Raw genomic sequence first — 15,183 nt, 5'->3', positions numbered from 1 at the left:
CTTGTGTTTCTATATACTAACAACAAACAATATGAAAAAGAAACTAAGAAAACAGTCCCATTTACAACAGCATTAAAAAGAATAAAATACTTAGGAATATCTATGGAGACATGAAGAAGTTTCTAGGGGAAGTCGGAGGAGCTGCCTTGGGTGTATTCTGGTGCCTATGCTCCTCTTGCCTCACTTCCCAACCCCTTTGTTTTCTAGGTTTGCTGAGGCAGCTGCTGAAGTATGACCTCTTTGTGTCCATGATCATGAACAAATCTGCGCTGGTGGAAAGTACTGAGAGTGTTGAGGGGCCACCAGGAGAGACCTCACTGCCTTTGGTGCTCAAAAAGGTAGTTGTCTTGTGGTTCGTGGTCTCTGGGTTCAATAACAAGGGAACCTGAATGCTTCCTGGGCCTTTTTCCTTATCTACCACTCCTTCTATCCAGGATTTCCTAAGTATTTTCTTACTGGCCAAAACAATATGCTATTAGAAGGCTCAAAGTTGGTTTTCTTTCAGTCATGAAAGGATAAGTTAAAACCTGTGCCCTAGGTTTTAATTGGGAGCTGGCTGGTTATAGAGGCACCCTCTGCCTAGCACATACCAAAATTCTAGATTCCCAGAAAGAAAGTAGGGGTGGGTTCAGCATAAACTGCATTGCTTGTGCAAATAGTTTAGTCACAGTGAGCCACTTTTACCAGTTCTTGGAGGGTTGAGAACCCTCCTGAAATTCAACTTCCCAAACCCAGTGAGTGGCCAACCTTGCAGGCAGGACTTTCTAAGGATAACAGACTCAGGCCTGCAATGTTAACTCTTTTCTGCACATTCTTTGAAGCAAGGCTCATAGCAGAACCTTCCCTTATGTCCCAGGCTTGTTGAAACATCAAAACCAGATGAGGACTGTGAAAGTACTTTTGCCAATGAAGGCCTGAGCCCTTCTTGGGGATGATGTTAGTGTTCTTTGAGTGCCATTGTGTTCTTTTGTTCTGTTTCTCTCCTGCTGCTGTTGACAGAGACTCCTTTCCATAATCTATAACTGCACTCCTTGAGCACCATCCTTATGCCTGGCACCAGTAGTGTGTGAGGGATTCAGAGACAAATCAGGCTCCTGCCCTGAGGCATTCAGGCTGCTTCCCTCTGGTCCTGTCAGTGGTGTGACTGTGACACATTTTGCTGCCTGTTTCTCCAGCTTCTCCTTTCCAGAGATGAGACTCTGCAGGTGGCCAGTGCCCACTGTATAACTGCAGTACTGGTCCACTCGCCAGCGAAGCACGCCCCAGCCTTCATCCATGCTGACATCCCAGGTAGGAGGCCCCTTCTAACTTTCTCCTCTGAGGATCGCAGAGTTGTGCCTGGAGACCCTTGAGTAGCAGCAGCAGCAGTCTTGTTGGGAGTTCTTTGATATGCATACTGGAGGGATGGTTGGTGGCATGTTCATTGTATATGACAGACTCTAGGAAATAGACCTCATGAAGTCTGAATCCTCTTGCTACAGATTTCTAATATGACCTTGAGCAGTTTGTCACTGAACTTTGTCATTAATTTGACCATCTAGGAATAAACACCTAGCGTGGGGTGGTGGAAAGACCCGTGGACCAGGGAGGCAAAATGAACTAATGTGTCTTGAAGGTTTGTTATGAGCCAGGAAATACGCCCTGAGGTGCATCGCAAATGTTGCCACATTTAGGTCCTCATCTTTGCTATTTTATGAATAAGGAAATTGAACTAGAGAAGGGAAATAACTTGTTTAAATCAGCAAGACTCGGCATTGGCAGAGAAGGGATACAAAATCAAGGCTGTCTGGCTCTAAAGTCTCTTTTCTCTGTATCATGCTGCTGCCCATCCTGAGAATTAGGGGACCTGAATTCCAGTCCCGCCTCTACCACCAACTGTTTCTCTCTAGGTCTCAGTTTCCCCATCTATTAAAAAGATAAGGTTACACCATAAGTCTGAGGGCATTTTCCAGGTTTATCTGTGAATGAATGATCATGTCTCGTCAAGAGGGTGTGTGAACAGATGAAGTGGCAGGTGTGAGATGCTGAATAAATCCAAGGCCATAGCGTTAGTTAAGGGATCATGATTACACTGTTGTCATTGACTGTTTTCCTCCTGTCTCCCTGGCCAGAGTTCCTCTTTGAGCATCTTTCCTCTTCCAGTGAAGTGCTTGTCTGGTCCAGCTACAACTGCTTGATACTTCTGGCAGAAGAGCCACTCTTCTTTTCCAAGTGCCACACGGTGTACGGTTGGTATTGTGGGTCCTGTACTAGCTCTGGCTCAGGTGGACAGCACTTTGAAGTTAGGTGGCAACAGCAGTGACGGGGGGCCAGCCTACACCTTGGAGAGGGGTGCTGGTCTGGTCATATCCATCAGCCCAAACTCATTACCAGATTCCACGTGCAAGCAGTGATATCCAAACAGTTCTGTTCTTCATTGATTGGCAGTATATATGTTTAGCAAGAGAAGGGCCACTAAATGAATTCCTGTTGCACCTTAAGAGCAACTTTACTCAGTCTTGGATTCAGTCTTTTCCTGCACCCCAGATATCTATCCATCTAGTTAGTCCCCAAGTTTTGCTGATTTATCCTTTCAAAGTTTTTTGAAACTGTCCCTTCTTCTTCTTTCCTGGTGATACCTTTCTTGTCTGGGACTTTTTATATCACATCTAGATTTTTAGACTGGGCACATTTAGTTACTCATTTTATATTCTGTGTTCTTGTTCTATGCCAGGCACCAGGCTGGAACCTAGAGATTTAGAGATACATAAAATGTGGTCCCTGTCCTCTGGAAGGGGAGGGAGATATAAGCAAGCTTATTAAGACTGTGCAAGAGGGGAGGTACAAGACATGTAGGAGCTCAGGGGAGGCCCACAGCTCTGCCTGAGTGGACCAGGGAATGCTTCCTGGAGGAGTGGATGTCCTACCTTATTCTTTAAGAAGAAATAGGAGTGCGTGTAGTAGAGAAGGTGAAGCTCAGCTGGTAGGTATTGACTAAATACCTCGAATGTCAGGGTCGTGCTTTGGGTTGTGCTGGGTTTGGGGAGACAGAGATGAATCAGATAAGGGCCTTCCCTCAAAGATCTCACAGTCCTGTCCCATCAGCTCAACTTGTCAGGACTGCTCCATGAGGGCTGCTAGCAAATATTTGCTGTCCAGAGCCTCTCATCTCTCCTGGGAAGGCAGTAAAGAAGCCAACAAGCCCTGATCCCTGGCCTCTGCCATGTCATTTTGCGGTAGGGATCGAGTCAGTGGTGAGGAGCCTACAGGGAATCCTGAGGATGAACAACACCGAGCTGCACAAGCAGGGCCTGCTGCTCTTTACTCAGATCCTGACTCGGTGAGCAAAGTAGTGACGCGTCAGGCCTGTAGGGGCCAGACTGGAGAAGGAAAGAAGTGAGGTATTTATTCCTGGTGGGGTCAGTGATAGGAGTTCACACACTCATTTCTCATTTACAATTTCTCAGGCAGCCAGAGGAGATCAAGCTGTTCCCAAGCTCAGCCCTGTGCAGAGATGCTGGCCGTGCCCTCCAAGAGGCAGTGAACAGCCCTGTGCTGGAGGTGGCTGCTGAGGCAGTGAAGGCCATTTCTGCCTTTCTGAGGTGAGAGACCCAGACAGGCTGAACTTTCCACCCCTGCGTGTACCCGAGGGCCTGTCAAGGCCAGAGCAGCTTCCAGGGGATGCTTGTCCTTTAGGTCAGGGAAATTTCATTGAATTATTTCTTCCGCTGCTCTGTTTACTCTGTTCTGTCTTCCTGGAACTGCCATTTGGATGTTGGGCCTCCTGGATTGGTCATCTCTTTCTTTTCTTTGTCTGACAGTTTTTTATCTTTTTGTCATTATGTACTAGTTTCCAGGAGATTTTCTTGACTTTATTTTCACCTCTACTATTGAGTGTTTTATTTCTGCTTTCATATTTTTAATTTGGAAGAATTCTTTCCAATTCTCTGCATGTTTTTTTAAAACAGGATTTTATTCTGTATTTATTTTGTGGATGTAACTTTTTAAAATTAGGTCATTTGTTTTAGTCCAGACCTTGCCCCCACTTCCTTTCTACTAATTTTTCCTTCTGCCCAAAATACTCTTCCCTGAAATCTTTGCATGACTGGACTCTTCCCATCATTCAGGTCTCATTCAGAGTGTCCTTCCCTAACTGACCCATCTGGCTATTACAGCACCTACCAGACACTTGACAGTTCTTGTTTATTCATTTGTTCTGTGTCTCCTCCACTATATAAAATAATCTCCAGGAGATAAGGGACCATGTCATTTTTTTCACTGCTATATGCCTCACTCCTAATAGATACTCAGTATATGAATGATGTTAAAATGGATGGTGAGACTAAGCAATCCTAGGGTCATGATGGGAAATCATTCCTTAGTAAGATGCTTGATATCTTGAGAAAACTAATGGAGGATAACCCATATTTATTTGTATAGAAAATTTTACTTTGTTTCCACGCCCTCCCTTTTAAAAATCTAACAAAGTAATGTATTTAAGTGATAAAAAATAAAATACACACAAGGTTTATCATGAAAAGGAACAGCCCCCTGTCCCCACTTCCTAAAGGAAACTAATTTTAACTCATTTTGGTTTTAGTTCTGGTGATTTATCTCCCTAAATCTAAACAATATGCTTGTAATGCTATTTCTTTATTTGTCAATTTAGAACATTATTCATTGACTTGCCAATAAGAAAAACAAGACTTAGGTCACATTATTTTGTCTTCTCTACACTTCCTTGGCATTTTTGCTAGTTACCATTTTATGTTAATTGATGTTATGTTTTCAAAATTTTAAATAATATACTTAAAACTTGTGTTTCTTGTTCCCTCAACTTGAAGCAGTACCTCTTGACACCCTACTTCGTTAGCTGAGTATATTAGCACCCCAGCTCTTTCTTTCCCTTCTCCTTACCGTCTACTTCTCAATGTCAGCTGTACCTTTAATTTTATTTAGTTATTTATTTTAAAAGGAAGATCTGGGGAGTGAAATGTCCATTGGGGACTTTATTTTATTTTATAATTTTTAAAAATTTTATAAATTTCTTTATTTATTTTTGGCTGCGTTGGGTCTTCGTTGCTGCGCGCGGGCTTTCTCTAGTTGCAGTGCGCAGGCTTCTCGTGGCGGTGGTTTCTCTTGTTGCAGAGCATGGGCTTTAGGTGCGTGGGCTTCAGTGGTTGTGGCATGCGGGCTCAGTAGTTGTGACACATGGACTCAGTAGTTGTGGCTTGCGGGCTCTAGAATGCAGGCGCAGTAGTTGTGGTGCACGGGCTTAGTTGCTCTGCGGCACGTGGGATCTTCCCGGACCAGGGCTGGAACCCGTGTCCCCTGCATTGGCAGGTGGAAACCACTGCGCCACCAGGGAACTCCCTATACCTTTAATTTTATATTGTAAAGTTTGTTAACATTTATAGTCTCTTCTGTAACTATATTTAAGTCTTCATCACTTGACTCTAGGTTGCTTCTAAAAATTGAATAAAAGAATAGCATTTACATTATAATGGCTTCAGTTTGTCTCTTTTCCCCTTTTGTCCTTTCCTGGATTTGAATCTCTAAATCTGGGGCATGAATCCCAACAAGGGTGAGATGAGTAAACCAACAGGGTAACAAAGACATAGAGTAAGAGCCAGAGTCAATCAGAAGTTCCCATGCAGAGCTGGAAATCTCCCAGGAGGTCAGTGTTATGGGGGACTGGTAGCACCTTTAGCACCTTTCAGACAGGAGGTAGTATTTGAGCTGTGCTATGAGGGATGAGAGAGATTTAGATTTGTGGAAGGACCAGGGTTGGCCAAAACATGTAGGTAGGAAAATTTAGGGATTACTGAGGGTACGGTAGCCAGTCTGGCCAGCAGATTGTGTGAAGGGGAGTAGTACATGAAGAAGCCAGAAAGCTGGTTGGGTCAGAATTGTGGAGAGCTGTGGGTAGGGGGCTGGTTATTAATCCTTAGATAATTTTACTTTTGACTTTAATTTTTCAGAATTTTTACTGAGGTGGTCCCTCTGAGGTGGAGTGGTTCAGAGGGTCTCTGGGGAGCACAACCGGAAGGAGGAATGAAAAGTGAGAACTGCTGAAAGAATTTAAAGATGGCAGAACCAGGGCTTGACAGTCAATGTAGGATAGAAAGTTAGAGCTTCCAGAAATGAAGAGGGAAAGGGGAAATCAAGCCTTCACTATATACAGTTAATGGAGTGCCTGTTAGAAGGCCCAGCAGATTGCTCTCTGTTCATATGTCAATCCCAAATTCCCAATCTATCCCTCCCCCCACCCTTCCCCCTGGTAACCATAAGATTGTTTTCTGTGAGTCTGTTTTTCTGTTTTGTAAATAAGTTCATTTGTATCATTTTTTTTTTAGATTCCACATATAAGCGATATCATATGATATTTGTTTTTCTCTGTCTGACTTACTTCACTTAATAAGATAATCTCCAGGTCTACCCATGCTGCTACAAATGGCATTATTTCATTCTTCTTTTTTTAAAAATTTATTTATTTAATTTATTTTTGGCTGCATTGGGTCTTTGTTGCTGTGCGCGGGCTTTCTCTAGTTGCGACAAGTGGGGGCTGCTCTTCGTTGCAGTGCGCAGGCTTCTCATTGCAGTGGCTTCTCTTGTGGAGCACAGGCTCTAGGCGCGCGGGCTTCAGTAGTTGTGGCTCGCAGGCTCTAGAGCGCAGGCTCACTAGTTGTGGCGCACAGGCTTAGTTGCTCTGCAGCATGTGGGATCTTCCCGGACCAGGGCTCGAACCCACGTCCCCTGCATTGGCAGGAGAATTCTTAACCACTGTGCCACCAGGGAAGCCCACTTTATAGAGTTTTGACTCTTAGAAAGTTCTTCCTTATATTCTTTAAATAAGATCTGGGTCTTTGATAACGTTTACCTATTGATCCTGATTTTCCTCATCAAGGAAACAGAAAGCAAATTTGATCTCTCGTCCCCAAGACAGTTTATCACTTATTTGAGAACAGTGACCACCTTCTGTTCTAGATAGTACTTTTTTCACTGGGAGGCCCTTCTCAGTGAGAAAACCTTCTGTATCTTTAATAACAATAATAATAGTCTTAGCTGTCATTTATAAGGACTTACTAACTAGCAAACATCATGCTGAGTGTTTGGCATACATTATCCAATTTGATCCTTAGAATAATTCTATGAGGAGAGTACTATTAACTTTCATTGACTAGATGAAGAAACTGAGGGCTAGAGAGGATGAGGAATGTGCATGAAGTCGTGCAGCAGATATGTGTTGGAGCAAGGGTTTTTATCAGATCAGATCCTGGACCCGTGTTCTGATCTACCACCTGTCCCCCATTGCCTGAGAACCTGAGGGTACCTTGGAGTACCCTTACCTCACCATAGGCCTACCTTTGTCTCTCTGGGTGCAGGAAGGATCATCAGAGTGCTCTACCTGTGCTGTACAAGGAGCTGCAGGCCTTGCTCAAAGCCATGCTGAGCCGATGTGCAGATTTTTCCCAGATCCCGTTGAACTGGAGGCCCCTGGTCAGTGCACTGCAGCCTGCTTCTTCTGGAGATCATGCTGTAATGTGTTTTTGGAAGATAATTAGTACATTGCATTACCTTTATATGCTACTTTATAGGTTTTTCTCATGCACACACGCCTACAATGAGATGTTATTTTTTTTCCTAACTGCAGAACTGTAGGACTTAATAATCGTTATCCTCATTATGAAACTGAAGTCGCAGGGGTTAAATAGTTTTTCTCTCAGGTCCAAAGCTAGCAAGGACCTGAGTTTGGATAGTAAATCCCAGGGTGTTTGTACCCAAGCCTACTACACACTTTGTCTTTTATTTATTTATTATTTTTATTTTTTTGCGGTATGCGGGCCTCTCACCGTTGTGGCCTCTCCCGTTGCGGAGCACAGGCTCCGGACGCGCAGGCTCAGCGGCCATGGCTCACGGGCCCAGCCGCTCCGCGGCATGTGGGATCTTCCCGGACCGGGGCACAAACCCGCGTCCCCTGCATCGGCAGGCGGACTCTCAACCACTGCGCCACCAGGGAAGCCCCACTTTGTCTTTTATATCATCCAAGCAGGTATGGTAAACATGCTCACAAGATTATTTAAGGCTGGATTCGCTATAATCTTAGAAAGAATCTGACCACTGTGCACTGTGTCATAATTGTTGGCTTTTAATGGGCCATGGACTTAAAATATCAGAAGAAATACTATTAACGTGGGTGCTGATTATGTCTTTCAGGATTAACTTTGGAAACTAAGCTCTTCACGCCTGAGGCGGTGGGGATTTTTGTGTGTGTTTTGGAGCAATAATACGGGCATTATAGCCAGTTAGGCTAATGTCCACTAGCCTGTGACAGTTTTCTGCGTATAACAGAACAAGAACCAGTCCTGTGCTTCACAGGGAGCCAAGTGGTTAAGGTTTCCTCTTCTACCATGTTTTAAAGGAGCTATTAGATGGCTGGATTTGTGGGGATGTACCTAAGATCCCCTGGAAATTGTTAGGTGTATGGGAATGCCAGACTCCAGTGTGAGAGGAAGAAGTCTGTAGTCCTCTAAGCAAAGACCAGAACACGAAGTAGGTACGTGGCCAATAGGTTCCCCTCTTTCCTTCTCACCTCAGGGCCATGCCTCCAGTAGAGATTCGGAGAAGACCATTCTTCGAAGAGGAAGCTTCCTCCTGAGCACTCTGGAGGGATTTAGAAATGCCTGCAGGTGAGGGGCCCTCTGTGGTCTGATGAGGGAGTAGTATGGAGGGTGGGTGTAGAAAGGAATCGGACAAAGGATGAAGCTCTAGAAGCAGCACTTGGTTTCTGATGCTTTGCTGCGTAGTGAGAGGACTTTGGCTGGGATGGAGGCTGGGGATGCGTGTGGGGTATGGAATGGGTATGTGGAGGAGGTTTCTAAAGATTCCCCCCTGGCGAAGTTTTTGTTACTGTGCAATGAGGTTGTATCTCACTCAGGTTTGTTCCTCTTCCCAAGTAACCTAGTGCTATAGGTGTTCACTGAATGCTTGTTGGATTAATTCAGTACACATGAACAAGTATTTGTTGTATCTACTGTGTGCCAGGCCTGGTGCTAGACAGTGGGAGTAGAAAGGTAAGTCAGATTAGCTCCTACCCACAAGGAGCTCACAGTCTCCTGGGGAAGAGACAGTTTTGTTTATATGTGTGGAATTCATTACGTTGTCACAAACCTGGGGAAGGCATTCCAAGTAGAGAGCAGCATATGTAAAGGCAAAGAGGTGTGAAACAGCAAACAGCATGGTATATTCAGGGAAATACATGTAGTAGGGTGGATGAGTCATGTGTTATGGGAGAGAGGGTAGGGAGCACGAAGCTGAAGAGGTGACCAAAGACCAGGTTCTCCCTCACTGAGGCGTCTGGAATTTTCTCCAGATCTGCTGGTCGGGAGACTTTCCCTGAGCCCTGAGCTCAGGTATCCCTCTAGGAGGATGCTTCTAACCTTTATGTTGCATAGGTAGTTGTAGATATACCCACACATTGATTTCTTAGGTTGGCTGTGGAATTCCAGAGCGAGCCTTCGGCCCAGGAGAATCCGTTCACAGCTCCCAGTGCTGAGAAAGAAGACACCTTGGAGGCCTTCTCAGAATTTCTTCTCAGTGCCTGTGACTCCTTGTGTATCCCCATGGTGATGGTGGGTTTTCCTGAGCCTTGGACAGCATGAAGCTTGGGGAGGAGAAGAATGTGAGAGCAAGCCAGGCTGAGAGGCACAAGACAGTGACTCGACTGCTCAACTGGACCTTCTGAGAGTCGTAGCAGTGTTGTTCTTGCAGCCACTTTTCCTTTGGTTTTAAAATCACAGTACAGTGTTTGGTTGTAAATAATAGATTAATAGATGCCTCTTAAAAAGTAGAAAGCAGTAATAATAAAATAATAAATAGGTAATGTTTATGAAGTGATAAATGCCTTATATTCATAATTTAACCCTCCCAGTGACCCTGTGAAATAGGTCCTATCATTTCCCCCAATTTAAAGATGAGCTTGTCATTTTTCTATGGTTGTAAAGCAAGTATATGACAGTTCTGAGGTTTGAACCTATGTATTTTTCTGCTTAGTAAAGAGTAGCAGTCAATGTCTGATCTAGGCTTCACTAAGGAGCACATATGTGAGTTCTATAAAATGACAGGTGAGAGACCTGAAGAGAGCCCTGGGTTTGAGCTGACTTGAGATGGAGATAGTAGGAAGAGCGGGGTCCAGAGCTGTTGACTGCCCAGATGACCTTGGGTGAGTCTTGTCCTCTTTGAGGTTTGGATATCCTGTGAGCCTGTGAGGAGCCACTGTTAGTTGGGAAAGGACACCTCCAAAATACCCACTGGGAACAGTAGGTGGCAGCAGGGGAGCATCCTCTGGTTCTGACAGGAGAGCCTCTTTTTCTTGAAGAAGCCTCTGAGGCAGAGTGCCAGGGTCTTCAGGTGGGTAGCTCTCAGGAGCCCGGGATTGCAGCTCTGACTGGCTCGCACTAGCAGTAGCCCTTCCTCACCTGCTCTGCCTTCCTCCTAGATTTATGGAGCGTTAGAGCTAGATCTAGGGCTAGATCATAGAATTACTGTATTATTCTTGCTTTCTACTTTTCTGTATTTTACACATTTTCTTTAATGAGCTTGTATTACTTTTCTAGTCGAAAAAAACTTGGTTTGAAAACCAAATGAAAAGTATCTGTAAGAACCATGTCCCTGAGGCCCTGCCTATTTACACACAGGGAACTGAAACAGCGAGAAGGGAGGGGGTGACTGACCCAAGGGCACACAGCGACTTCGTACAGAGCTTGAAATAGAACTCAGATTTCTCTACTCTTAATCCAGAGCTCTGTCTACCATATCAGGCTGCCTCATGATTCTGTTCAATGATCACATGAAAAAGAAACGTGAAGGAAGTTTGTAAACTAAATTATTATATGTTAGAAGCATGAGCGTCACTCTGCATTACAGTTTAGAAAGTGCCTTTTACACATGAGATATCATTTGTTTCTGGGAGGTAGGACTTGTTATTTCTGTTTTACTCTTTGGTAGAGGCCCAGAGCGGTAATGAATCTTGAACAGTTTATCAAGTGGCAGAAGATGTAAGCCTTGGATGCAGGCTTGTGACTTCAGGTCCCCTAGTGTTTCTTGTGCCCTTGAAATGGAAGAATTTAGTCTCCCATTGCTAGATGATGCAGTTTTTGCTGATGCTGTTTCTTCTTCAGAGGCTCAGTCCTGGAGGACTGTGCTCTCCCTCTTGGTTCTTTGCAGAGGTACTCGGAACAGGCCACTCATCCAGCCTTGATGGAGGTTTTCCTCTCAGTTCTGCACAGCCTTTTTGTCATCGTCCCCCATATGAAGGAGGAATTCTCCAAGAAGCTTGGTAGGCAGCAGGCAAGTGTGGAAGTTGGGAGGGAGGCAGGCGCCTTAGGCAGTTGCTCAGGGTACTTAAAGAGTGCATAACCTGTGGATGGGAGGCTTACGTATTCATTCAGAATTAACATCCACACTCTGCCTAGTGTTGAGTGGAAGGGTATATCATCCATCAATCAAAAGTCCTTAAAGGCAGTTCTCAAATTAATTGACACTTCTCTGAGAATGTCAAGAAGGTTCCAGTTCAGAGCCCACAACAGACCTCCTTCCCCTAATTACTCTCATCCTCCACATTCCCTCAGCCCTCACAAGATGTTTAGTGTCTCTGGCTCCTGAGCCCTGAATGACAGAAGTATCCCCAGTCATTGTGACAACTGAAAAATGTCCTGTGTACTTGCAAGTGCCTTATAGAAGGGCGGTAGCACTCTGTGTGAAAGTGCTGTCTAACTATACTGTACTGAAATGCCTTCCTAAAATTGAACCCAAGTGGCTCTTGACTCCTTCAGCCTTCTCCAGGTCTTCTTGCATGTATTTATTTTCTTCCCTCACTAGTCATTTTTTCTCTTCAAAATATAAACCTTCCTTTCCCACGTCTCCAGTTTTCATCCTATAAATACCTCAATTTGCAGAGTAAGCCCAGGAATCAGAGTCAGAGTCTCCTTTATCCTCTTCAGAAAGTGGTAGTGATGGTGAGAATGGGAAGGGGAGATAGCCAAAAGCAGAAAAGGGAGTAGAGAGAATGGTAGTAATCATTAATAACTAATGATAACTAACATAATATTAAGCTCTTACTATGTGTTAGATACTGTTCTCAGTGGTTTACATGTATTCATTCATTTAATTCTCAGAAAAACTCTAAGGAGTATGTACTATGATTATCCTCATTCTGCTGATGAGCACATTGAAACTTAGGTTGGACAACTTGCCCAAGGTCACACAGGAAGTGGTGTGCCCAGGATTCAAACTCAGGGAGTCTAATCTGGCTCTAGAGCCTGCTTTCTTAATCTTTATGCTATGCCTGCCCCTTATCATTATCATTTACTGTCTTTTCTTTTATTCCTGTCACATAGCATGCAGTGGGAAGTCTACCATGGAGAGGTAGCCAGGGCTCAGTCATGAAGGGCCTTGTTGACCAGGTTGGGAATTTGGACTTTATCTTGGGATCATTGAGTCTTAAAGAAGGAGAGTGACAGGCTCAGATTGCTGTTTCAGAAAGATCCTTCTTGGAACAGTGTGGACCATGAGTTAGAGGGAGGCAAGATTGGAGGCAAGAAGTTCAACCTCTTGCATTAACTCAGGTTGGTGTTAGGAACTAAGGTAGTATGTGTGTGTGTGGGGGGGTGGGCTGTGGTAGAATGATTGGATGTAGGGCATGAGGGAGAGGGAATAGTTTAGGGTAATGCCTTGGCTTCTGGCTGCCATCTAGGTGGGTGGTGGTGTTTTTTATTGAGAGGAGGCTCCCTAGAGGAGGATCTGGTTTGGGAAGGCAGTAGAGGGTGTGATCAGTTTGGATCAGGGTACCTCTGAGATGCCTGTGAGATGTCCCAGTGGAGCTTTTAGGTAGGTAATTGACTATGTCTGAGGTCATGGGAAACATCTGGTCTTAAATATAGTGTCACTTGAAAGAAAAACGCACAATGTAAGAGTTGTAAGTTAAGTTTTATTTGGGGACCTTGCTGAGGACTATAGCCTGGGAGACAGCCTCTCAGATAGCTCTGAGGAACTGCTCCAAAGAGGTAAACGGGAAGGCACAATATATATGAACTTTTTTGTTTGGAAAACGTGTAGTCAATCATAAAAAGATTACTGCTAGTCACAAAAAACGGACATCTCAAGTTAATGATTTTAGTGCCTTTTTTTGTGTATGGGAAGATGCAAGAATCTGGGGTCATTTGAAAATTTCCCTTAGATAGCCATCTTAACTATCTAGGGGCCAGTATATCCAAAGTGCAGAATGTTTCCTGTTTTTCCCCATCCTGACTTCCTCTCAGGGTACACTGTTGGTGGGCTGAGGAACTGCATTGGCTAATGGCTTGATCCTTGTAGAACTGGAATAGCAGGCAGCATTTTTTTCTTTACAATAAATATAGAAGTTTTCATCATCCAGCCTTTCAATCATTCAACAAACATTTATTGGGTACCTGCTACATGAAGGGCACTGTCCTAGGGCAGAGGATGTAGCAGTGAACAAAACAGACCCCTGTCCTTGTGGGGCTGAGTCTCTAGTGGGGAACAGGTGAGATTCCTCATGGTGAGTGTGTAAAATGAGATGATCAAAGGACCAAGACAAAATAAAGTACAATATTTAGTGGTCAGGCGGAACAGATTACTCCAAAGTCCACTGGTAAGGAATGGTTGGAGAGGTAGGAAGAAACCCAGAAGGGGATGACATTAGGGAAGCCAAGTGAAGAGAGTTTTGTAGATGAGGGAGTGGTCATGAGTGTCAGATGCATCCCAGAGGTCAAGTAAGACAAGGACTGAAAAATGTATATTGGACTTGGCATCATGTAGGCTGTTGGTGACCTTGGCCAGAGCAGTTGCTGTGAGTGGTTGGTGTGTAAGCCGGACTGTAGTGAGTTGAAGAGTGAGTTCAAGGTGAGGCAGTAAAGGCAAAATAGGCAAATCTTTCCATAAGTTTGGTGTAAGGGGGGAGGTGAGAACTGGGGGTGTAATTGGAAGGGGACATGGAGTTAGGAAGGATTTTAGTACCCCCTAAGACTGGAAACACTTATTTCTGTTAGCAGTGTATACGAAGGAGCAGTAGAGAGATGCAGGGGTACTCAGCAGAGCAAGGTCCTTGGAAAGGAGAGGGGCCAGGATCCAGAACTGGGGAGTTGAGGGGCATACCTTTTGCAGTTGTCTGTATATTTGATGTGGGATTTTGAGCGAGTTTCTGATTGATGGTCTGGGTCATCCTGGAGAGGTCCCTTGTCGCTGTTCAGAGGTATCTTTGTTCTCTCTAGGAAAAGAACAGAGTACAGGAAACCCTTAGGAAGCTATTCCATGTAGGAAGTGGGAGGAACTTCTAGGAGACAGTAGGAGGCTGTGTGTAAGAGGGGAAAAAGTAGGACCTTTGTGATTAGCACATATGGGTTGTGTAATAAACATCCCTTGCTCATTGACATTGGGCAAATTAATTTTCTTATCTGCAATGTCCTCAACTAGAACATGGTGATAATAATGGGAGTGAAATGAGGCAACATATGTAGATTTCCTGAATGAGTGTACCTCTTAGTCATTGTGACAACTGACATATACTCCTTTCCTTCCCTTCATCTGCTCTTTCTGCTTGCCATACTTCAAGAGCCAAGAGAATCCAGTCTTGGGGTGCTGAATGGGTGCAGCTTCAGAAGTGTAGATCTCCGGCGGGGCAGTGGTGCAGAGCGCAAGGCATGTAGAGAAAGTGTGATTACAGGGAGGTCTATGTAGCCTGAAGCCAGCGAGAACAGGGTCAGGGCCCAAACTGCAAGAGAAAAGAGGGAAGCAGACACCGCCAGCCAAGAGGGGGTAGAGACCTGAAGTTGGGGGTGGAGAAACTCTGGATCCCTGAGAGTCTGTACCACGAGGAACCCTTCCAGCAGACAAATTGGGCGTTCCCCTGCTGAGGGAGCCATGGGTTAAACTGCTGTCCTCGAAAGTTACTATGAAACTGAGGGATTAATTCCCTACCAGAAGCCCTGCAATAGAATAAGATTATCCCCAGCCCTGGAGCTGGTATAGTGGGAGCTCTTGTCAAGAATACTGCTTTTACAGGGACCAAGGATGGACAGGACAGAGGTCAGTTTTGACAGAGAGCTGCATGGCAGGGCGGGGTGGGAGCGGGGCAACTAGGAGAGTCAGGCAGTGCAGGGGCCTGGGCCAGGGTCACCAGCTAAT

At 44.8% G+C, this 15,183-nt stretch overlaps 1 protein-coding gene across 1 annotated transcript in view; it reads left to right on the top strand.

The window, feature by feature from the left end:
* Nucleotides 1-15,183, top strand: part of MEI1 (meiotic double-stranded break formation protein 1) — a gene marked incomplete at its 5' end in the record, with an annotated part of 65,116 nt that overhangs the window by 9,756 nt on the left and 40,177 nt on the right. Inside the window, 9 exons of the mRNA XM_079936272.1 lie at nucleotides 208-338; nucleotides 1,176-1,290; nucleotides 2,112-2,228; nucleotides 3,220-3,319; nucleotides 3,447-3,581; nucleotides 7,365-7,479; nucleotides 8,578-8,669; nucleotides 9,470-9,611; nucleotides 11,206-11,317. Coding sequence (XP_079792398.1) covers nucleotides 208-338; nucleotides 1,176-1,290; nucleotides 2,112-2,228; nucleotides 3,220-3,319; nucleotides 3,447-3,581; nucleotides 7,365-7,479; nucleotides 8,578-8,669; nucleotides 9,470-9,611; nucleotides 11,206-11,317 — 1,059 coding nt within the window. The remainder of the gene's footprint in view (nucleotides 1-207; nucleotides 339-1,175; nucleotides 1,291-2,111; nucleotides 2,229-3,219; nucleotides 3,320-3,446; nucleotides 3,582-7,364; nucleotides 7,480-8,577; nucleotides 8,670-9,469; nucleotides 9,612-11,205; nucleotides 11,318-15,183) is intronic.

The sequence above is a fragment of the Stenella coeruleoalba genome (assembly GCF_951394435.1).
Source record: "Stenella coeruleoalba genome assembly, chromosome: 11".
Taxonomy (NCBI): domain Eukaryota; kingdom Metazoa; phylum Chordata; class Mammalia; order Artiodactyla; family Delphinidae; genus Stenella; species Stenella coeruleoalba.
The sequence above is the reverse complement of the archived record's forward strand: the minus strand, read 5'-3'. Positions and strand labels throughout refer to the sequence as shown.